Below are 25,261 nucleotides of genomic sequence, written 5' to 3'. Positions count from 1 at the left end.
AGAGGTGGAGACTAAAAAATGATCTGGGCACTAGGCAGTGGTGGTCCTCTTAAATGATGGGCTCCGCTGTGGGGCGACCACTGGACTTGTCCTTCCACATGTCCCTCACCTGGTGACTGAGGTGGGCTCATTTCCGGCACCGAGTTGCCGAGCTTTCCCTATAGGCCCCTGAGCTGTGTCTGTGTCCTGCCCCCGCCCCAGGCTTCTGTTCAGTCCCTCCAGAGGGTCAGACAGACGCACGCCTCCTGTCTGTGTGCACGGGAGAGGATGTGTGGAGGTTTGCCCATTCTCTTTCAGGGCTTCCACCCAATCCTCCTGTCTTCTCCCAACCCTCATGTCCATTTTCAGGAAGGTCTTTGGCTTCTGTGGCACAAACCAACTTACTCCTAGTCTTCCTTGCTGTAGGTTTGGGCTTCAGTTTGCTCAGGTCTCTTTGGTCATTTAGCATGCGTCCCATCTGCTATCCAGTTTCTAGATGTTGGCTTCTCTGTCTGCTGACCTCCTCTCTCCAGTTCTCTGTTAGAGTTTCACGCACATTACTGTTAACCGAGGGTTTGGGAAGGTGTCCAGGCCATCATATGACTCCCCATAACTTTCTAGCCTCCTCTCTGGCCCCCACTACCCTCCACACTAGCTACAGTGGACTGGTTTGATTTCCTAAATTCATATTGCTCTCCTGCCTTTGCACATGCTGTTCCTCTTGCCCTTGTCCCTTGTCTGTCCAGGGAAGTTCCACCTGTCCTTGAAAACTCAACCCAAACATCACCATCCGCTGCCTTGCTCCCCTCCCCACCCAAGCAGAGTAACCGTCGGTCTGGCTCGCTGGCTCTAGTGTTCCAGGAGCTCCTCCTGTGTACCAAGAGCACATTTTGTAACATTTTCCACATTATGTTGTAACTGGTGGTTGCGTGTTTTCTTCCTTACCATATGTGAGGGCAGGCATCACGCCTCATTCTTCCCTGTAGCCGGGACTCCTCAGGGCAGGAGTAGAGGCATGCAGTGAGTGAGGGAAGAATGCTTTCCCTGGAAGTGCCAGCTTCCCTCCTCTCTGTGCCTAGGGATGATTAAGTCCATGGCCTCACCTAAAGAACTGCCATATTCCCTGCTCATCCCCAAGTACTCCCACACACACACACATGAGAGGAATCACACACACACACACACACACACACACACACACACACATACACATACACATACACACACGCACACGAGAGAAATTCCTGGTTTACCCCACATCCCTGCCCTGGGAGGACGCAGCGTTAGTTTTTCATTCATTCTGTTTTATACAGAAAATACTATTTTATGCAGAAAAGTCTAAATTGGGGGATTTTTCACATTTGCCAGTATTGGCGTGGAGATTTCATTAGTTATGACTGATTAGATTCAGGTATTTTTTGTTTTGTTTTTCATTTTTCAGGCTATATGGTTATCACTCCTTTAGAAAGCAGTTTGAATGGGGATCCTAATGTCTGAATTCTTCTTCCTACTCAAATCCAAAAGCAGTTTCTGAATGTGAATCATTGTCAGTTTAATCCTAACCCATGGTATAGAAAATCCAGCTCAGTGAGAATTATTAGATATTAGGATACCCTGCCAAGAAAATACACGTGATCTCCTTGGATGAAAGCCTTTGCAAGATGACATGTTCCTGTTTCCTGGCATGGTGCCCCTGCCATGTTGCCTGAGGACAGCAGGATAGAATTGATGACATCTTCACAGACCACCTGCCCTAAGACTTGTTTTCACCTTTTCTTCCTGCGTCATATCTGTCCTCTCTTTACCTCTCTCCGTGTCTTCTTTGCTCTGTAGAAATGACAATTTTTATTTATCCTGAGCCAACAGACTTTTTTTGTGTTACAATTCTGAAATTCTCCTCTTTATCCAGTGTGCCTATGACACATTCATGATGAACATCCTGGATTTACATTTAGGAAGTTTATAGCCACAAGAAGGAAACGTTAAGCCTCATTTCCTTTAATGAGGACACAAGTCAGTATTTTTTTTTTTTTAAAGATTTTATGTATTTATTTAACAGAGAGAGACAGAGCAAGAGATGGAACACAAGCAGGGGGAGTGGGAAAGGGAGAAGCAGGCTTTCCCACTGAGCAGGGAGCCTGATGCGGGGCTCGATCCCAGGACCCTGGGATCATGACCTGAGCCAAAGGCAGACGCTTAATGACTGAGCCACCCAGGCACCCCCACAAGTCAGTATTTTTAAAAAAATCATAAAGGCAAATGCTTGTTGTTTATCAATTTTGGAAGTATTTATAGTTACTTCATAGAGTTATCCAGGTGATGAAAGATACAAACCATGATTAAATTATATAGCAGAGATTGTGTGTGAGGATCATGAACTTAAAAAAATATATCAAGAGCACAATCCCATACAATAAAGGAAAGAGAACTAGAGCTTTAAAAATACATTTTCCTCTCCAAAGTATGTACAGACGGTCCCCATCTTATGATGGTTTGACTTATGATACTTTAACATAATAATGGTGCAAAGGTGGTATGCATTTAGTAGGAACCATTCTTCAAATTTTGAATTTTGAATTTTAATCTTCTCCTGGGCTAGCATGGCACTCTCTCGATGCTGGGCAGGAGCTACAGCTCCCAGTCCACTGTGCAATCATGAGGGTAAGCAACCAATACCCTGATGGCCCTTCTGCACCCATACAACCATTCTGGCTTTCCCTTTCAGTATAATATTGAATAAATTACATGAGAGATTCAACACTTTATTGTAAAATAAGCTTTGTGTTAGATGATTTTGCTCAACTGTAGGTAAACATTCTGAGCATGTTTAAGGTAGAACATCATAGGCTAAGCTGTGATGTCAGTAGGTTAGGTGTATTATATGCATTTTCAGCTTAGGGTATTTTCAACTTACGATGAGTTTATTGGGATGTAACCCTATCATAAGTCAAGGAAGATCAGTAAGGCACAGTCTATAAGGGAAAATGATGATTTCAACAGATACATACTGTACCTGACCTTCAATTAATTACAATAAGTAGCCAGCGGTTTCTCGTTTGGAATGTTCTGTTAGGAAACATAACAGAATGTTCTGTTAGATATTTGTCACATAGTTGGAGTATTTTAATTATTTGCTGCAGGTGTTCATAGTCCTAATGAAATACAGGTATACTTATATATAGTAGATTTTAAAATGTAGGTGAACTGAGTTTTTGGAATTGTGATTATATTTTAATATCCACATAAAGAAATCTTCCCTATTTAAGAATATTCAGGGGGTGGCTGGGTGGCTCCGTGGGTTAAGCGTCTGCCTTCGGCTCAGGTCGTAATCTCAAGGTCCTGGGATCGAGCCCCGCATCTCCCTCTCCCTCTGCTGCTCCCCCTGCTTGTGCTGTCTCGCTCATGCTCTCTCTTTCTCAAATAAATAAATAAAATCTTTAATAAAAAAAAAAAGTTTAAAAGAATATTCAGTAGAAATTGCCCTTGCTTAGAAGGTGGTGGTTTGGTGTGAAATGAGAATTCTTCACCTAATACATTTTTTGGCTAAATGTCCAGACTTAGTTTTCCAGGACTAGAGGTAATATTTGTTTGTAAACACTAAAACTCTTTTTAAAAGGAGGTCTTGGAGCACCTGGGTGGCACAGTTGGTTAAGCATCTGACTCTTGGTTTCAGCTCCGGTCATGACCTCGGGATCGTGATATCAAGCCCCATGTCAGGCTCCACACTTGGCAGGGAGTCTGCTGGAGATAATTTCTCTCTGCGCCTCCCCCAGCTCGGGCTCTCTCTCTCTCTCTCTCTCAAGTAAATAAATAAATCTTAAAAAAAAAAAAAAAAAAAAGGAGGTCTTAAGTAATTAAATAGACCTAATACTTCCTTAGGCACTTTAAACCATGATTTCAAATTAAGTAGAAGTCTGGGTCGGTACATCTTAAACAGTCCCAAGATAAGAGTTTCCGATTTTCAGGTTTGGCACCTGCAGATGTGAGTGGGGCTACATCTTCTCCTCTAGCCTCTGTTCTAGTTTATTATTGTTTTATTGTTTTCGTATTCTTTGACCTAGGAAGAGGGAAGGTGTATTCTTTTTGCTTTTGGATTCAAAGTGTAGGTCCCAAGCCTCTTCTCTGATCTGATAGGTGGCATCCACTGATGTGATTGGTGACCCTGAGTCCCGCAGTATTTGTCCACCACCTTTAAATCCTGCTGGTGCTGGGATGGGGACAGCAAGGAGAAACATCACTGAAAATACCTGTTGTACTCTGTGGCATTTATGAAAGGAATGCTGTTTTTATGTACATACCTTGCAAAAAATAGGACATTTATTTCCCATTTAGAGTGGAGCAGAGTCAGGACTTGAGTGGTTAATGGAGCAAGGTCATTAAAAGGGGGATTTCAGTGCAAGCTTTTTAATTCATTTCATTCAAAGAATTTAAAAACTAAAAATTTTACATTGTTTCTATACAATATCTTTTCAGAGATACTACTTGCTGAAAAAGAGACTGTCATAGATACTAATATACACTTAAAGCTTTAACACATTAATCAGTTACAAACAGTAATTATTCATTTACTTTTTAAGTATAAGGTTATGATTGAAGTACCAGCATAGAACTCAAGGAGATTTGCTAACTTTCCAGAAGTATTCTAAGTGATAAATAATTCTGGAGGGTTTTTAATTAGGTAATTTTTAAACTGTGATTATTAAACCAGTAGTATATAAAAAATAAATAGAATAAAGAACTCACTCATTTTGCCACATTTGCCTTTTTATCCCTTTATTCTTTTTTTTTTAATTTGCTATACTTAAAGTAAATCCCCAGTAGCATGGCTTACTTCATTGTAAACCTCTTCAGAACGTGGCGTTTCTTTCCGTAACCTCAGGGCTGTGCTCACACCGCCTGTTTACTTTGAAGAAGGCTCTTGTCAGATTGAAGTAAATAACTTGTCTGGTACTTGGATTAGCCCATGGCTGTAAAGGAGGACATCTGTTGCATCAGAGGAGACCGGGTATTCATTCTGAAGTTTCTCTTTGTCTTGCACTATCACCTAGGAAACGGCTTATAAAGGAAACTTTAAAAAGTCATGTAAATCTTTGTTTCTTGGCTAAAAAAGTGATGTTGCCACCACAGTTTTATAAATGAAAAGTAAATGGCTGGTATTTGACTAACACGTAATGACTACGTCATAGATGAGGGCAACTCTTTGACAGAATAAAAGTCAAACTTACCAAAACCAAATTAAAAAGAATCACAGTATATTATTTGCAAGGAGTTTTTTATTCACCCTGAGAAAATACTTCCCTTTGCTGGCCCATTAAGTGCTGGTGTTTGGAGTGACTCTGCCGACTGCCCCTGGTCCTCCACCTGGTCCTTTAAGGTAGTAATTACAAGTGCTATATCAGTTTTAGCTTCACTGGACAGACTTGAAAGCCATTGTGCTCAACACAGCAAGAAAGAAACGTGGAGATCTCTCTCATATAAGCTCCTTTACTTAAATTATTTATCATTTTTAATATCCACCAACTCAATAGAATGACACCTCAATGATCCATTCCTATGCTGAAGACCCTCAATCATGAGTGAAGTGTAAGTAGGTTAAAGGACCTATGGAGTAGAGCTCCTATCTAGCAGTTTGTGGGAATAACTTTGAAATTAGATTTAGTTGGAAACCATTGGAAAGAGTGATTTTCTTCCTTGCCTCCCCATTAGATTTTTTTCATGACTTTTCAGTAGAGTGTGTACTGCAAAAGGGAAGCCCATTTTATTTTAAGCCCTAAACGGAACATATATAGGAATGGTTTTTGCCAAAATAAGCAGGGAGGATGTGAATAACAAAGAAAATAATGGAAACATACTTAGGAAGAGAAGTCAGGAGATGGCCTCCCACCCTTCACAGCTATCTTTCTGCAACTATTGACACTGTTTAGGTTTTTTAGATGTTTCTTTTTGTGATTCTGGAAGTTCTGTTGAGCTCTTCATAGGAGAAAATAGATTTCTTTAGCAAAAGCAGATGCAGCTACTATGTTTATACTTTTTTGGTCAATGCTATTTTGGTTGACTGACAATGGTAATTAAGATGTTTAAAAATTAGGGATGCCTGGGTGGCTCAGTCAGTTGAGCGTCTGCCTTCGGCTCGGGTCATGATCCCAGGGTCCTGGGATCGAGTTCCACATAGGGCCTTGCTCAGCAGGGAACCTACTTCTCCCGCTGCCTGCCGCTCCCCATGCTTGTGCTCTCTCTCTCTGATAAATAAACAAATAAAAATTAAAAAAAAAAAAAAGATGTTTAAAAATTAAATTGCTCTTTGTTATCTCTGGACTCAGATCATTGATGAATCACTATATAGAACACTCAGTATAGATAAATTATAAAATACATTAAATTAAGAAAATCTTTCTTGAAATTTACATTAAACAGTTTAAGAATGAAAGATGGAGGGACACCTGGGTGGCTCAGTCGTTAAGCGTTTGCCTTCAGCTCAGGTCATGATCCCGGGGTCCTGGGATCGAGTCCCGAATCAGGCTCCTTGCTCAGCGGGGAGCTTGCTTCTCCCTCTGCCTGCCACTCCCCCTGCTTGTGCACTCTCTCTCTGACAAATAAATAAAATCTTAAAAAAAAAAAAGAAGATGGGAAGCAGTTATTCATACAAATGGATTATTAAGTATGTCGTCTAAAAGAGTATGTTGGGCAGGAGCAGCGTCAGCAAGGTGGCTGAGTAGCAAGTCTCGGACCCTCCTTCCCCCAACAAACACACCAAATCAACAATACGCAGACCAATTCCCTTTGTGAGGAATCCAGAAACTAGTTGATTGAAAGGCTCCTGTACCCCAGGTGAGTGTGAAACCAGCCACATCAAAGCTGGTAGGAAAATTCAAGATACCCTCTTTCCATAATGACTACCCCTGGCAAAGTGCAATGTGATCGAGAGAAAACCCCCAGCCCCAGCTTCTCTGCAGGAAGAAAAGGAAAAACTGAATCATATGTCTAATATTCTGATTTTTTCTGGGTGTGGCTGAAGCACTGGCTTCTGTCTCACGTATCTCAAAGGGCTAGCAGGATGGCTGGGGGCCACTGAGAACTAAGATAGTGGTTTGAGTTAGTGTGGCAGTACTCACAATAGTCCCTCCCCCTGGCCCAATGCAGAGTGAGCAAGAGAAGAAAATAAAGACAAAAGGACTACAAGACTGGCATAAAACAATTAACAAGATGGCAATAGTAAGTTCTTTCCTATCAATAATTACTTTAAATTAAACAGATTAAACTCCCCAGTAAAAAGACATGGAGTAGTTGGGTGGATTAACAAAACACAAGGTCTAACCATATGTTGCCTACAGGATACTCTTTAGGTTTAAGGTCAGATGTATGCTAAAAGTAAAAGGATGGAAAAAGATAACTCCGTGCAAATGTTAGCCAAAAGAGAGCAGGGGTGACTGTATTTATATCAGACAAAATAGACTCTAGGTCAGAAACTGTGACAAGAGACAAAGAAAGACATTATATAATGGAAAAAAGGTCAGTTCACCTGGAAGATAGAACAATTATAAATATATATGCATGTAACATCAGAAAACCTAAACATATGAAACACTAAATACATAAAGCAAACACTAATAAAACTGAAAGGAAAAATGAACAGCAATATATATAGTAATGGTAGGAGACTTCACTATTCCACTTTCAATACTGGATAGTATATCCAGACAGAAAATCCGTAAAGAAGCACTGGACTTTAACAACACTATGAACCAAGTGGACCTAACAGATGTATATAGAACATTTCACCCAACAGAAGCAGAGTATACTTTCTTCTGAAGCACACAAGAAACATTCTCCAGGATAGTTCATGTGTTGGGTCACAAAACGAGTCTTAACAAATTTAAGAAAATTGAAATTACATGAAGTATCCTTTCCAGTCACAGTGGAATAAAACTAGAAATGAATAGTAGAAGTAATACTGGAAGATTCACAAATACGTGGATATTTAAGAATACACCCTTGATTAACCAAATGGGCCAGTGAAGAAATCAAAAGGGAAATTAGAAAATACCTTGAAACTAATGAAAATGAAAACACAACATGCTGAAACTTACGGGATGTAGCAAAAGTTGTACAAAGAGGGAAATTTATAGTAATAAATATTGACAGTGAAAAAAGAAAGATCTCAAACAATCTAACTTTACACCTCAAGGAACTAGAAAAAGAACAAACTTAACCCAAGTTAGCAGAAGGAAGGAAATACTAAGATTTAGAGCAAAAATAAAATGAAATGGAAAATAGAAAAACAATAGAAAAAAAAAATGAAACTAAGAGTTGATTTTTTTAAAAGATCAACAAAATTGACAAAACTTTAAGTAAAAAAAGATGACTCAAGTAAAATCAGGAATGAAAAAGGGGCCTGGCTGGCTCAGTCAGTAGAATATACGACTCTTGATCTCTGGGTTTTAAGTTCAAGCCCCACAATGGGTGTAGACATTGCTTAAAAATAAAATCTAAAAAAAAAAAAAGGAAACGAAAGAGGGGATATTGCAACTAATGTCACAGAAATAAAAAGGATCATTAGAGATTACTATGAACAATTCCATGCCAACAAATTGGATAACATGGAGGACATGTATAAATTCCTAGAAACATACAACTTACCAAGACTGAATCATGAAGAAATAGAAAATTTGAGCAGACCTATAACTAGCAACAAGATTGAATCAGTAATCAAAAACCTCACAAGAAAGAAAATGCCAGGACCAGATGGCTTAATTGGTGAATTCTGCCAAACATTTAAAGAATTAACACCATTCTTTCGCTCTCTCTTCCAAAAACTTGAAGAGCAGGGAACACTTCCAAACTTATTTTAAGTGGCTAGCATTACCCTGATACCAAAGCTTGACAGAGACACTAAGAAGAGAAAATTACAGACCAATATCCCTGATGAATGTAGATGCAAAAATCCTCAACAAAATACTAGTAAACTGAATTAAGCAGCAAGTTAAAAGGATTATATACATTAATCAAGTGGGATTTATTCCTGGTAGACAAGGATGTTCAACATACGGAAATCAACTAATGTGATACACCATATTAACAGAATATAGGATAGGAATCACATGATCCCCCTCAAAGATGCAGAAAAAACATTTGACAAAATTCAGCACCCTTGCATAAAAAAAAAAAAATCTAAACAAACTAGGAATAGAAGGAAATTACTTCAACATAATAAAGGCCATATATGAAGGTCCCACAGCTAATATCATGCTGTAACAGTGAAAAACTGAAAGTTTTAGCTCTGGGATCAGGAACAAGACAAGGATGACCATTCTCTCCATCTCTATTCAACATAGTACTGGGAATTTTAGAGCAATTAGGCAAGAAAAGAAAAAAAGACGTTCAAATAAGAAAGGAAAAAGTAAAACTATCTGTTTACAAATGATATGATCTTATAGGTAGAAAACCCTGAAGAGCACACACACACACACACACACAATCTGTTAGAATAAACAAATTCAGTATGGGTGCCTGGGTGGCTCGGTTGTTAAGCGTCTGCCTTCGGCTCCGGTCATGATCCCAGGGTCCTGGGATCGAGCCCCACATCAGGCTCCCTGCTCAGTGGGAAGCCTGTTTCTCCCTCTCCCACTCCCCCTGCTTGTGTTCCCTCTCTCACTGTCTCTCTCTCTGACAAAATAAAATCTTTAGAAAAAAAGAATAACCAAATTCAGTAAAGTCGCAAGATACAAAATCAATATACAAAAATCAGTTGCATTTTTATATACTAGCAGTGAACTGTCTGAAAAGAAGAAAACAATCCCTGTGTGCAATAGCATTATAAATGAATAAATTTAACCAAGGAGATGAAAGACTTGTACACTGAAAACTGAACAGTAATGAAAGAAATTAAAGAAGACACAAATAAATGGGAAATATTCAGTCCGTGTTCAGGACTGAAGACTTAATATTGTTAAAATGTCCATACTACCTGAAGCGATCTACAGATTCAATGCATATCAAAATCCCAGTGGCATTTCTTACAGAGATAGAAAAAACAATCCTAAAATTCAAAAGGAACCACAAAGAACCTAGAATAGCCAAAACAGTTTTGAGAAGAACAAAGCTGGAGGAATCCCACTTCCCGATTTCAGAATACATGACTGAGCTACATCAATAAAACAGTGTGGTACTGGCGTAAATGCAAGCATAGAGACCAGTGGAGCAGAATAGAGAGCCCAGAAATGAACCAATGCATATACGGTCAACTGTCTTCCAACAAGGCTGCCAAGAATATACAATAAGGAAATGATAGTCTTGTCAACATATGGCTCTGGGATGACTATATTCATATGCAAAAGAATGAAATTGGACCCTTGTCTTACAGCGTATACAACACTCTACTCAGAATGGATTAAAGACTTGAAACTGTAAAACTCATAGAAGAAAGCATTGGGAAACTTCATGTTGTTGGTGTTGGCAATGATTTTTTGGTTATGACACCAAAAACATAGACAACAAAAGCAAAATTATTCAAGTGGGATTACATCAAACTAAAAAGTTTCTGCACAGCATAGAAAACAATTAACAGAACGAAAAGGCAACCTGTAGAATAGGAGAAAATATTTGCAAACTGTGTATGTGATAAGCTGTTAATATCCAAACTATATAAGGAGCTCCTTCAATTAAGAAGCAAAATAAATAAATAAATAAATAAATAAATAAATAAATAAATAAAAATAGCCAGATTAAGAATGGAAAAGGACTTGAATAGAAATTTCTCCAAACAAGTAAATGAAAGATGCTTAACATCTCTAATCATCAGGGAAATGCAAATCAAAACCACAGTCAGATATCACACCTGTTAAGAGTGCTATTGTCAAAAAAGAAAAGACAAAAGACAACAAACAAATGTTGTCTAGGATGTAGAGAAATCAGAACTCTTTATACTGTTAGTGGATTGTAAAATGTTGTAGCTGTGGAAAACAGTATGGAGGTTCCTCAAAAAATGAAAAATTGAACTACCCATGTGATGCAATAATCCCAAAATTCTTTTGGGTATTTTTCCGAAAGAGTTGAAAGCAGGTCTTGAAGAGATATTTGCACAACCATGTTCATTGCAGCATTATTCACAGTAGCCAAGATGGGGAAACAACCTAAATATCCATCAGTGAACGAAAGGATAAAGAAAATGTGATATATATATATATATATATATATCACACACACATATAAATAAAATGTGATATATATATATATCACACACACATATACATACATACATACATACATACATACATACACACAATGGAATATTATTCATCCTTAAAAAGGAAGGCTGAATAATACTTGGATAAACCTTGAGGACATTATGTTAAGTGAATATTCCAGTCACTGAAGGCCAAATACTGCATGATCTCACTTAAATGAGGTATCTAAAATAGTCAAACTCCTAGAAGCAGAGAGTAGAATGATGGTTGCCTAGGGCTGGGGGAGGGGAAAACAAGAAGTTGCTGTTCAATGGGTATAAAGTTTTAGTTATGCAAGATGATTAAGTTGTAGAGATTTGCTGGGTAACATTGAGCCTGTACTTAACAATACTGTATGGTACACTTAAAAACTTAACAGTATAGATCTGTTAAGTTCTCTTACCACCATAATATATTGAGGGTCTAAATTTATTTTGAAGTCAGTTCCTTGTTCATTTGGTATTATATTTTCTTCATAAGCCTTTATTAATACCATAGCATGGTGGTGGCTGCGGTTGGATGCAGAGCCCCTGTATGAGTGCCAGTGTTTGTTCGGATGGCTGAACTACAAGATTAAGTTTGCCAGGGTTCCCTGTAGCATTCCTGAACCACAGATGCATTGTTGCTCTTGTCAGCCCTACCCTTGACATTGAATATATCCTTGTGTCATGTTGAGGAGAGGTGACATGTGTGCTGCTACCAGTGACATTCTCCTGATTAAATTCTAGGCAGGCCCCACTGAGCCCTCTTCTTGACTAGGCCTCAACCTTGGCCTATAAAACTGGATTCTTGGGGCGCCTGGGTGGCTCAGTCAGTTAAGCCTCTGCCTTCAGCTTGGGTCATGATCCTGGGGTCCTGGGATTGAGCCCCGCATCGGGCTCCCTGCTCGGCTGGGAGTCTGCTTCTCCCTCTCCCCCTGCCTGCCGCTCCCCCTGCTTGTGCTCTCTCTATCTCTGTCAAATAAATAAATAAATAAAATGTTAAAAAAAAATAAAACTGGATTCTCATCACAAATGATTTCATAGGCACGCGCGCGCGCACACACACACACAGCCTAAGAGGCTTGAACACTAGCACAGTTGCTGTCAACGCAAGCTGTGTTGCTGAAGATGACAGCTCCAGCCCCCTAACTTCTTGCGTGGGGAAACGCGGGGCTGCCGAAAGGATCTCCTCTTGTCTCAGACAGCACCTGACTAGTGCCCCTGCAACCCGTCTCTGGGGGTGTGTAGGACCCTCACTTCAGCAAGCACCAGTTAGCAAGCCCAGATGGCCCAATCACAGGGACAAACCCCGCCTTCCATTTTTTGTATTTCTACTTCTGACTCTGCTCAGCAGCACCCCCTGCCGGCCCCCATCATTCCTTTAAAATGCCCAGGCACCTCCGTACAGATGGAAGTGGAGTTCAGTTCATGCTGGACTCTGTTCCTTATGGCTGTAGTTCCTACTGGTTAAAATCTGTTCTTACCTCCTTAGCTTCTGCTTTTATCTTTGACACCAGTCACAGGTGCTGATAGGTCGGCTCCCCTCACTGTGTACTCTGTACAAAAGCTACTGGTGAGCCAGAGACTTTACTGTCCTCAGAGTCATTTCGGAAGTCATTTCATCTTAGCCCTTTTGTTGAAGAAGTTTATTAGTAGCCACAGGAACAAATTACTATTTTCAAATACTGAGAAATATATTTAGATATATTTTTAAAACTTGGAGCATTTTAAAACAGGAAAGGATCTGAGAGCCCATTTAATAAAACTTTTTTAGCTGACAGAGGAGACCAACACTCAGGGAGGTAAATGATGAATTCAAAGTTACATAAGTGGTTAGGAATTAAAATAGAACCAGATACCTGGCCAGCTGACTCCCAGTACCGAGTCCTTTGCAAACAAAAAGATGTTTCCCCCAACAGAGTCAGACTGTCTAACCAATCAGGCTAAGCAGATTCCAGTGTCACTTAGCATCTCCTTCCCAAATTAAAGGTACATATTTACCCCCAAGGACCATGTGTGGTGAGTGCCTGTGCTGGGCATTTTCACCCTACTGCAAAGGTCTGATACAGAGCTGTATTCCTAGAGCATTTTTCTCTACCTCATTCAGTGCATACTTAAAGGTATATGTTTACGTATTTATATATGTGTGTATATATATATATAGTGCATACTTAAATATATATATTTTTATATATATTTTAAGATTTCTGTTTACTTGAGAGAGAGCACAAGTGGGACAAGGGGCGGAGGGAGAAACAGGCTCTTCGCTGAGCAGGGAGCCCAATGTGGGGCTCAACCCCGGGACTCCGGGATCATGACCCAAGCCAAAGCCAGACACCTAACCGACAGAGCCACCCAGGCGCCCCTTAAATATATATTTTAATAGTACATTCACGTGGTTTAAAATTGTAAATGTTCAAAAGGGTATACGATGAAAATCCCCTTTCCTCCACTATCCCCGGGCCACCCAGTTGTGTTCCCCAGACGTAATGGCATCTCCACTTACTATGTATTCTTCTAGAGATATCCTAGTTAAATGTGTGTTTTAATTAGTCTTAGACCATTTCCCTCCACCCCCAGAACCCATGTGTGGGCATCTTAGAAGGGTGAATAAACTTAAAAATGGAGTCTGAAAGATATGGGGAAGAATGTTCTAGCAACAGCAGTTGTTTAACATTAAAATTGATGCCTGAGGCAGATAGAGTATTTCCTTCTCTGAAACTCTTTGAACAGGATAGTATGTCATCTTTATGAGGTAGTTTTTAAGTGGTTATTCTGCAGTGAAGCAATGAAATGACCAAAATTACATGTTTAGCCCAAAGATACAAATTTTTTATTGTATTTTTGGTGAGATTTCTTTCCCATATTTATCAGAATAAGTCCTAAAAAGTCTGTTTTAGAAATGATTGTTGGGGTGCCTGGGTGGCTCAGTCAGTTGAGCATCCAACTCTTGATTTCAGCTCAGGTTGTGGTATCAGGGTTGTGAGATCGAGCCCGGCATCCGGCTCTGCACTGGGCATGGACCCTACTTGCCCCTCCCTCCCCCAACTCTCTCCCTCTTCCCCCTTTAAAAAAAAAAAGAAATGATTGTTAGAGTCAACTGTGAAATTACATTTCATCCTTTTTATTTAAACCAGGAAATATTCTGTTAATCAGTTGAGGAATTCTGTCATTTACAACAGTCTGGTTTCAGTGACTCTTTTTCTTTAGTTTCAAAATACTCAAATCTGGCCTTGAAGCATTTGAAAGCTAGTGCTCTGAAACTCCAACAGGGAGGTCTTTCAAAAATAAAGTTTTACTTCAGTAGCATCTCTGAACAGAAGATTCCTTCTAAAGGGCAAAGGGAGATCATGGTTTGTCCCTTCATTCCTCTCTCCACTGTGGCACATTTAGACATTTGCCACCAGTGGGGCTGAGATTACTAGTAGGAGCGTGTAATCACTTTGTTATCCGCTCCCCTAGCTTATTCACAAAAGCAAAATACATGGACAAAAAGGTCAACTCCTTCTGGAACTAGTTCCAATGGCTGCTAGTTAAATTCTACTACAAAAGAGGTGAACATTTATAGTTAGGAATTAAAATAAAACCAGATACCTGGCCAGCTGACTCCCAGTACTGAGTCCTTTGCAAACAAAAAGATGTTTCCCCCAACATGTATTTTTATAGTTGAAATTTCCTAATGTGGTCTTTATTCAAAAATGTAGATGAATACCGGTCTCCAAAAATAAAAGTACTGATGAGATATTATCACCGGTTCCAAAAGTAAATCTTCTGAATGATTTTACATCTTCTTCTTACCACCTTTGGCTCGTGGCTTGGTTCATTTTAAATTACTGGTAATAATTGTGTTATATTTTTAAGTAATACATCTAAAAATAGTTTAGAATGGAGTACACTGATATTAAACACTGCCTGCAATGAGGGACAGCCATTGAATGGGTATGGCCTGAGGGCCAGCAGGTTTCTACCAGCCTGTTTGGTTCTCGGTGTAGACATGACAGAGGGAGTATTGTCCCGGCCCCTACGTGAAGCCTGCAATCCAACAGAGAAAACAGCAGGAAAAATATGAGACAGAAATTTACTTCGTCCATTATTGAAAGTAGTTTGGAGGCCAGTTTTATGGGAGGATTTGAGCATTGGTTTATAATTTAAAAAAGAAAGGAAAGAAGTTTTTGCTTCCTTTGTAGGAAGACTTTGGGCACAAATACATTTACCAATAGTCCCTGAGGATCTGCCTGTGACAGGCAGCATGTGAGAATTTGGGGTGCAGACCTGCCCTTGAGAAGCTCACGGTTTAATGGGAAAGTCAGGTGTGCGAAAACAGAGCAAAGTTGAGAGTACTGAGGGGCCATGGCTAAAGTGAGATTAATTCCGTGTGGTGGGTCCCCAAAGCCTTCCCATGTGATGTCTGAGCCCCTGTTATACTAGACATTGTACTGGACATTGGAGATAAAACACAAGTCACAGTCTTTGCTTTGTTGTAAGAGGACCTGGCTGTGTGTGTGTGTGTGTGTGTGTGTGTGTGTGTGTGTAGATTGGGGAAAGAATGAAGTCATGTATTTCATCTGGGACATGTTGGTTCTGAAGGGCCTTTGGCACATTCAGGCGTAGGTGGCAGGTAGGAAATACCAGATGTGGGAGCCTGGAGCGTAGGGAAGAGGCCTGAGCAGGGACTCAGCCCTGAATAGGGCCCTGGGGCCATGGACACAACTGTAATCTCCTAGAGAGGGAAGACAGCCTAGGGCCAAGCTGGGAAGGAGCCAGCACCAGCTTATCTAGAGCTCCAGAATGAGGGGGTAGAAGCAGAGACTGATGTATGTGCCTATTTGTGTATTCATGATTATTAGACTTTTCTGTCTTGTTCTCTTAACGTCCTTTGCTCACATAAGCTTTGTCTCATTGGAAGTGATTAGGCATGAAAAGAACTTGAAATAGAGGAGATTTTTTAAAATCTGATTTCGTGTTGTATCAGTGTTCTTCAGTTATCTGTGACGTACCTGTCCCCAAACAAAGTAACTTCTTCCATCATTGCTTGACAACTAGACTGTTAGTGCTGCTTTTCCCCCTCTCTCTGATCTTAATAATGCATTATCTTCCCAGGAGAGCAGTAGTTGGGATTGATTCATGGTGGAGAATTTGGGGGCTGGCTTTAGTGTAATGTTGAACACTGATGCCTCACTAAATCACCCATCCTTTATCCAGAAATTCAGTGTCTGTTCTATTGTCTGGTATCTGTTCTTCTCTAAAATGGAAAAATGTGAGCATTACTCAAAAGATTCTTCCATGCAGAGGCATTTCCTCCCTCCCTTCACAAATACTTACTGCCGTGTGTCATCTACTATGGCAGGCCCTGGGGAGACAGTAGTGAGCAGAGCACACATAGGCCATGTCCTGAAAAGCTTATAGCCTAGCACAGCAGTCAGACAGAAATCACATAATGGCACAGTAAGGTCTGAGAACAGTGATGATTGCACCAGTGGAAGACGATAGGGTGATGTGACCTTGTAACGGGGGGCTTGGGAACTTGTTTGGGATTGATACAGATGATTAATTGTGAGTACTTGTGAAGAATAACTGTTGGCCGTGGCCTGCTAATGAGCTGTCTTTGTTACAGCAGTCATAAATGATAAAATAACCCCCCCCCCCCAGCACCGAGGTACATGGCCTCTCTTCAGAGCAGACTGGAGCAGTGAAGGAGAATGTAGAAAGGGGGACAAAAACAGTCTGCTTCTTGGGGACATCACCCGTGACATTGGCCTTACAGTGAGGCTCCCACATGTCTTTTTCTTTTGAAATATATAAATTAGGGGCGCCAAGGGGGGCTCAGTTGGTGAAGCGTCTGTCTTTGGCTCAGGTCATGATCTCAGGGTCCTGGGATCGAGTCCCGAGTCAGGCCTCCTGCTCAGTGGGGAGTCTACTTCTCCCTGCCCCCACCCCTTTCTCAAATAAATAAAATCTTTTAAAAAAAGAAATATATAAATTGTACATTTCAGTTAAAATTATGAGAACTCCTGTTCCATCTTTATCACCACTGAAAACTGCCTGGCAAGCTCATTCAGTGCCTCCTTGTCCAGGGCTTCAGCAGGCCTGACCCAACTCCGGTGCCCCCGTCCCTCTGTGTCTGTGCCTCATGAGGTCTTCGAAGACATGCCTGCCGGTGCTTATTTTCTCCATCGGCAGCCAAAGATTCAGCATCTTCTAAAAGGTTTCATTGTGTTCCTAGTAGTTTGTGTGTTTCTTCTTTAAGCTGAGTGCAGTAATAGATTCCTCACTGCCCCTAGAGAAAACCAATTTAGCCTTTTTTTTTTTTTTTTTTTTTTTTTTTAGTTTTCAGTCATTAAAATGTAGACATGTTTAAAGGAATATTTGATGGACAGTCAATTCTAAAACAGCTCTGTAAATTCTGTGAGCTTTTTACTACTTAAATGAAATACATCTTCCCTTGCAGTTGATCTATCTTAATCATCAGGATTCATGTCCTAAAATGCCTTTCGATGGTCACCGACTTTACTTCATTTAACAGTAAATACTACTAAGTGCCCTCTGTACCCAAAGCTGTTAGGTACCAGGGGGACAGCTGTGGACAGTCTTTGCCCCCAGAGCTTAATGTCAAAGTCTTAACAGCAAAAAGAGGCAAGGACCTAACAAGCCCTAAATAACTTTCCCTTTGTGTAAATCCTAGTCTTTGCAGTAAGATAGCCTGGTGGCCTGACCACTTAATGGCCTTGTCAGCTGCCCTAACTTCTCAAGTTGTTTCTGCATCTGTAGAATGGAATTTGCATGCTTCTCACAGTCATTGCTGATGGATACACAGATCTCAGTAAACACAAAAGATGTAAAGTTTTAAATGCCAACAGATGCAGAAACTACAGAGCCCACCACACAAAGCAGAAGAGAACATGGTATATTCCCCCACAGAGGTCCCACTTTCCATTGGCCCCGAGCTTCCCCTTGGTGTCATCCATGGATGAGCCAGCTAGAAGACACAGCTCCTGTCCGGGGCTTCTAGCAGCCGTGAGATGCTCCTCTGCTGCCCTGGCTGGCGGGGTGCGGGGGGATTGACCCTTCCTCTGCCCTGCCTGTGCTTTAACTCTGATCATGTGTTTACCTGCACCCCCAGCACGTTCCTGAGTGTGTGCTCCAGGGCCAGGTGAAGTGAGGGGAGGCAGCCCTCCACACACCCAGCTGTCAGCCCATCTGAGCTCTGTATCTACAGTGCTGGTACTTAACTCCCAGGATTATTTTGACAATACATGAGGTAAAGCTCTTAGTACAGTGCTTAGCACGAAGTAAGCACTCAATGAATGTGTTAATACTGTTAGTACATTATAACATTAATTATTAACTAATACATTAATACCAATATTATTCTTAGATAAATAGAACATTAGACAAGCTATTTCAGGAGCATCTTCTTTCCAAGTGTGGTTAGATAACCTGCTTATATAACCAAATATATTTTCTCTTTTGTCAAACATACAGCTGAAGTTTTCCTTCTAAATTTGAGAAATTCTTAACTTTTGCTGCTGCTTTTTTTTTTTTTCAAGAAAAAGAAGTGTCATCTTCTTAACCCTCGTTTTCCAACCAAAAAACCCATGCAAACAAAAACAACCCACAAAAAGTGAGGCAGTGATTTTGCTGGTATTATTTGTAAATATCCATACAGCATAACAAATGTGTTTATTTTGCCATTAGTCACATTTCAGTATTAGAGGACTAAAATTCTTGCAGTAATAGCCAGCTAAGTTTCTGGTACGTAATGCTTTGGTATCCCCTCAGCTACTTAACTGCTCTGTTTTTTAGTCCTAAATACATTTTGTCCTTCTAAACAAATTGCGGTGACAAGGTTTGCCGGAAACCTCAGCCCCTTCTCCTCGTCCGTCAAGGGTCCTGGTCCTTGCTTGCAGGTGCTGTTTGGCACGGCTGACGGGCAGGTGATCGTCATGGACTGCCACGGCAGGATGCTGGCCCACGTCCTCCTGCACGAGTCCGACGGCATCCTCAGCATGTCCTGGAACTACCCTGCCTTCCTGGTGGAGGACAGCAGTGAGAGCGACACCGACTCGGACGACTACTCTCCGCCCCAAGGTAGCCAGCAGGAAGAGAGGGGTGACATACACACAGCACACCGACTTACTGGGAAGGGCTCTGGAGATGCGCAAGGCAGGATGGCGGACGATGTGGGGCTTGACTCGGCTGTCTTCCTTCTGCCTTCCCTTTTCTCAGGATCACTGCTCAGGTTGATGAAGCTCCATTGGCTTCGGTTTCACTAGACATGAAATGACCCTTTCCGTGTCCCTAGGGTGTTGTGGGGCTTGGATGCTTAGCAAGAATAAAGAGAGCTGGAGATGAGGAATACTGTGCTATTACTATAACTTAATCTGTGGTGTTCCAAATCCCTAATGTCATTAAAGCCCGTAGCTTTAGTTGTGTGAGAAAAGGATTAGTTCTGCCGGTAATGCAGGCCAGTACGCTGGGCTGCCATCCGTGCCCTGTCTTTATTTTGGGTGAAAACTTCCTGTTCTCAGCTCAGAAGAACCGGTCTTCCCCACCCATAAGCCTCACAGTGGTGTTAGATTAGATCCATTGGCATCCAGTTTTTTAACATTTGAAAAGGCAGGGAAAGGTTTCAGGCTCTTGGTGGGGGTAATTTCAGACTCCAGCCTCCTTTGCCTTTGCATGTCTTTTATCCCTCAAATGTGTAAGAGACCCCTCCCCCCCCCCACAACCACCACAGACACACATCCACACAAAAGCAGAAGAAGCCTTTAATGGCCACGCCGGCCATCACCGACAACAGCATTCAGCACTGGCCTGCTCGGGGCTTTGGCTCTTCCCCAGTACTCCATCGCTCTTTTTGTTAAAGGAAAATATATTATGAAATCGTGGCAGATAAGACGTGGCCAGACTGCTACAGGACATCCACCCTCGGCCTGGACAGCTGCGTCCACGCTGTTCACCAAGCGCCCTTAATGGGCTGGACGGTTTCTCCCCTTTCCTGGGACTATGGGCATGTTCATCCTGTGAAGGGCTGGTCTAGAGAATATTCTTTAATTTTGTCCCCCAACAGCATCTGCCTCTATTGGTACTAGGAGTGCTCTCATTTTGTCTTCTCCTGTCCCAGACGTGATATAATACACGATGCTTCCCAGAGACAGACACATACTCATTCAGTCATTTGTTTAAGGAGAAGATGATGTTTGCACAGGGAAGAAACTTTAGATGGGCGGTGGTGTTTCAGGATGGGTGGGGCTTGGGGAGGTGGCAGAGAGAGTACTTCCATTTGAGACCCTTTCCTAGTAGGACCCTAGCCCTGAGTGAAGTATTGATCATTTCTCCATCCTCATAGGAATAAAGTCAGTGTCTTACAACATTGGATACTTTTCAGCATACTTTTAAAACAGAACTTGACTAGATTGAATGCAGGCTTACTCAGCCCCATGTATTATGGGAAGAAACAAGATCCAGAGACCAGGTTTATAAAGCAGGTTCAGAATAAGTCCAAGAATAGAATTTAGTCCCTGGCTGCTACTCTAACATGAGCCGTGGGGCAGTTTGGAGCATGACTGGGATTTGCCTTTCACATAGAAAAGGGTTTTTCTTGGTGGCCCAGGGAAGTTGAGCATCTTAAAGTGAGCAAAGGAAAGTAACATCTGAGGATCCTCCACAGGCTCACAACCCGAGCTGGGGGTGAGCGTGTGGATGTCAGGCCGCCCCAGCCTGGATGGCTGCCAGGGATGAACTCAGCATGGGTGTGAGGCCTCCAGGGTTCTTCTGAAAGGACCCTGATTTATCCTGGCCTGTGGGAGGGACTGACTTTTACGTTTGAAACAACATGTGGAAGAGTCCAGAACATGACCCATCACATCACGGCTTTTCCTTAGCATCCGTGAGTACTCCTTGAACTTAGAAAGCAGAATTTTCTTTATACTGGCTACGCACTGCAGATGTCGCAGAATTCTTTATGAGCCACATCCAGCCTTGGCCTGTCTCCAGATTTGGGGTCTGTTATGATAAAAACTTGACAAAGAGCTCAGCGTGGCAGCTGTGGCTCCTCGTTTCTTATAATGTTCAATGAAGGAGCATTAGCTTTGAAAAGCGACTTTTCTCTGTGCATTGGGCGAGGATTCAGAAATCGTTTCCATCCCTCTTTCCACCATCCTTACACATTATATGACGTTAAAATAATTGATGTTTACACATCATTAGAAACATGACACATTAACACACAAGTTAATAATCTTTTCACACATATTCTCACCACCATACGACGGAGCCCAAGGGACCCCACTTGGTGCCTCCAGGGTTAGCTGCCCCCGTCTTTCTTTGATTCCAGAGTTCTCTGGTAAGCATCTCTCTGGTAACCAACCTTGGGTAGGTTCTGAGTGGTATAGAACCTGGCCGTAATCGGTAACATCCCAGCCCAGAGTCTGATCTACAGTGTCAGGCAGTTTTTCAGGCCGTCTGCAGGACTACAGCAGTGCGCCCTGGATTGGGGTCATGTGTGCCTTGCCTCCTTTTCACTCAGCACTTTTGTCCCGGCAGACGGTCCAGCAGCGTATCCCATCCCGGTGCAGAACATCAAGCCACTACTCACCGTCAGCTTCACCTCGGGGGACATCAGCTTAATGAACAACTACGATGACTTGTCTCCTACTGTCATCCGCTCAGGGCTGAAAGGTACAGAAGGCTGCACGGGACCCCAGGCCCACACATCAGCCCTGTGTGTGTTTGCCTTCCAGTGGGTGTCCTACGCCCAGTCCTTATCCGTTCCCATCCCTCTGCAGTGACCTCTTCCAGGCTTAATGGAGTCTGTTAATGAAGGCCATTTCCTTTCGCTCCTCTGCTTATCTGACAATTCGATACCCAGGCTTATCGTGAGGAGGGACTCCTGAAGGTCTTCGTCTTTCTGTTCTTTTCCTGCTATGACAAGAGTGATCTTTCTCAGGTGTGTGGTGTTGGCCTCTGGCTGACATTATGTCTGGACAGTATCGGACCTCAGCACCTGCTGTTCCTGAGGCAGCAGACCGTGCACGGCACAGCTTCACAGAGGCCCCCGTTACCTTGAGGCTTATTAAGGAGCTGATGGTTGCGTGGTAAAGTTACCTCAGCAGCAGACTGTGGAGGTCCCACAGTTGCCAGACTGAGGCACTGATGTAAACATCAGCCGCCAAGTGCTGACACTTTTCCTGACAGATGTTATGAAATCTGTTATCTCACAAGAAAATCGCTGTCCGTGGGCATTTGGTGTGTTCCAAATTTTGCAGTTTGAGAATATTCACGTTGTGACCCTAATGAGTTCTTTGGAAAAACGGTTCTGTCTCTTCAGGATTAAATGGTGCAATGTAGAAATTTCTGGACTGCCTCTGGTCTCAAGTTAAAGGGACCTACTCTAATCTGAATGGGAGATCAAGGGCAAATCAGAACCTGCAGTTCAACTTGCTACTTTCATTCGGAACTGGCCCTCAGACCAGAGAGTCCTGTCATGTGCTTCTTGTCTGAATTATTCAGGAATCACAGGGATAGGGAGACTCAAATCCATATACTTAACTGTTGATTGCCTGGAATGCATCATACCTGCCTGCATACCCCCAAGCACTTAATAATTCTATTTTAAAACTATAGAATTTTTTTTAAAGATTTTATTTATTTGAGAGAGAGAGAGAGTATGAGCTGGGGGGGAAGGGGCAGAGGGAGAGGCAGACCCTCCACTGAGCCAGATGTGGAGCTCAGTCCCAGGACCCTGGGATCATGACCTGCGCTAAAGGCAGACGCTTAACTGACTGAGCCACCCAGGCACCCCAAAACTATAGAATATTTTTAGAAGTTCTGCTCCCTTTTTTGGGTGTCCCATTTTGCTGTTTCAAAACTATAATTGTAAGGAATTATTTAGCCTATAAACTCCTGAGGGACATGAACTATGTAGAAGTCCTTCTTTATACCACAAATGGGCTCCTTTAGAAGCTAAGTATTTTTTGTGTGTGATGATGATAAACTTAAATTCCTTGGGCTTTTCTGTGTTCTTTTCTGAAAGTTCTGACCTTTGTGGAGCTAAAATGCAGGGATGGTCATCATAAATTCTCACATATATTTAGTAATCCAAGCTCTTCTTTTCTTCTTCAGAAATTCTATTTTCACGGGCGCCTGGGTGGCTCAGTCAGTTAAGTGTCTGCCTTCGGCTCAGGGAATGATCTCGGGGTCCTGGGATCCAGCCCCACATTGGGCTCCCTGCTCAGCAGGGAGTCTGCTTCACCCTCTCCCTCTGCTCCTCCCCCCCACTTATGCTCTCTCTCAAATAAATAAATAAAATCATTTAAAAAAAAAAGAAACTATTTTTAAACTTTTAACCAAGTTGATTAATTTCATCAGAACTTGCCTCTAGTCTGGAGTCCTGAACTTTGTTCCTTACTGAGTATCTGATCAGGACTGAAAATAGCATACTTACCACTCAGTCCCACTGTGTTCTTTATATAGCAAATTTTTCTAATTCTTTGCCATCTTGCTTACCTGTGGAAACTGTTTTTTTCTTTCTTGGACATATTGGTTTGTTTTCTGTCTTTCCAACACATCCCCACCAGGTGTGTGCTGGAAGATTAGGAACACATGTAAGGTGGCTTATGAAGGTAACCCAGGGTGGCCCTCCCAAATGTGCAAGTTTTTGACTTGAGTTTTATCCTAAAAATATGGTCACATTTAGCATTCTTTTCATTGCCTGACTAGAAATCTAAATCTAATATGAAAGTGTTTTCAACTTTACACGTTCATGGGCGGACATGCTTTTGCACAGACTCTTCTCAATTGTAAGAAGTTAGATGAAATTTAAGTGAGTCAGTGTCATCTGTTAGGTGCTGGATATAGGCAGTTTCTCTCTTCTGTCTTGGTTTCAGAATATTATGAGGACTTGGTCTTGTAGTATCAACACCAGTTTTTTTTTTTTAATTCATTTGTTTTTTTTTGTTCACTACTTCATGGGGTATGTTAATAAATAGTGGGAAGAAGTAGCCAGAGTGCTGCCAAGATGGCATGTGGCAACTTTCTCCATCCACGGGAATCTATCCTACTGTAGACAGGTCAGTTGCTTATCACATAAGGTGGACTAAAAGGGTCTCATCTTTGTTACTGTTTCAAAAGAAGTATCAGAGAACTTTTCCAGTGAATTAACATGACTCATGATATTTTCAAATTTATCACCATCACTGTAATTTGTGTCATTGCAAAAGAACATAGAATGGCAAAGAGCTCATAGTCCCCATGACCAGCCTCTTCTCCACAACTATCAAACTTCATTTTCATTGCAGATTCATAGGGTGGTGGGTAATTTTGCTTTGCAGATGTTTGCTGAGGAAATTCTGCCTTGAGGAAAAGTATGCAGGGTATCCCAACTTTGGGGACTTATGTTTATCACATGGTGAACCATAAATTAGTTTACCTTATTTGGGGTTTTTACCCTTTGTTGTTACGATACTCTTCCTTGACAATGTAGGGGAGGAAAGACTTTTTCCTCTAGAAATCTTAGGTTCTCTGACTGGGGCCCTATAAGTTAGACTGACAAAAGACAGATTGATGAGAGAAAAAGTATTTAACGTGTGCATTGCATTTACCTGTGGAAGTGTTCAGAGATGAGTAACTCAAAGGGGTGGGTAGAACTTGGGCTCATATAGCATGTTAACAAAAGAATAATATGTTTTTGGAGAAGTGACAAGACAAAGGGAAAGGACTTGAAGTTTCTAGGGCAGCAGATTGTGGGAAGGTAAACATATGGGCGTCTAATGGAAGATAGGGCTCCTTCCTGAAGTTTGTCATGTAGATTCTCCTGGTGCTGTCTGTGGGCTGATAAGGGTCTAGAGATGTCTCCAGTGATTAACTTCTGTCCTTCCTGGTGAGAGGGTGTGGTGGGGGAGTGCGGCCTTCCCAAATTTACATCCTGCTTTTTGGCAAATAGGGAGGAGGGAGAGAGGTTTTTTTTTGTATCTGTTGCTTCTCAATTGCCTTTAGCTCAAACTAGTTTTTATGCCAGTGTGGCGTATTTCAAAGTGGCATATTCTGCTACCCTTCAAGGAAAAACAGTTCAGTGATGAG

General features: G+C 41.7%; 1 protein-coding gene across 6 annotated transcripts in view; it reads left to right on the top strand.

The window, feature by feature from the left end:
• TULP4 (TUB like protein 4) overlaps window positions 1-25,261 on the top strand; it is a 235,332-nt gene that overhangs the window by 173,398 nt on the left and 36,673 nt on the right. For all 6 annotated transcript variants that reach the window (XM_032407560.1, XM_032407561.1, XM_032407562.1 and 3 more), the window contains 2 exons: window positions 19,090-19,270; window positions 21,728-21,862. In XM_032407560.1, the coding sequence (XP_032263451.1) occupies window positions 19,090-19,270; window positions 21,728-21,862 (316 nt within the window). The remainder of the gene's footprint in view (window positions 1-19,089; window positions 19,271-21,727; window positions 21,863-25,261) is intronic.

Source organism: Phoca vitulina, unplaced genomic scaffold (genome assembly GCF_004348235.1).
Source record: "Phoca vitulina isolate PV1807 unplaced genomic scaffold, GSC_HSeal_1.0 scaffold9, whole genome shotgun sequence".
Lineage (NCBI taxonomy): Eukaryota > Metazoa > Chordata > Mammalia > Carnivora > Phocidae > Phoca > Phoca vitulina.
This window is presented reverse-complemented; position numbering and strand designations above follow the sequence as displayed.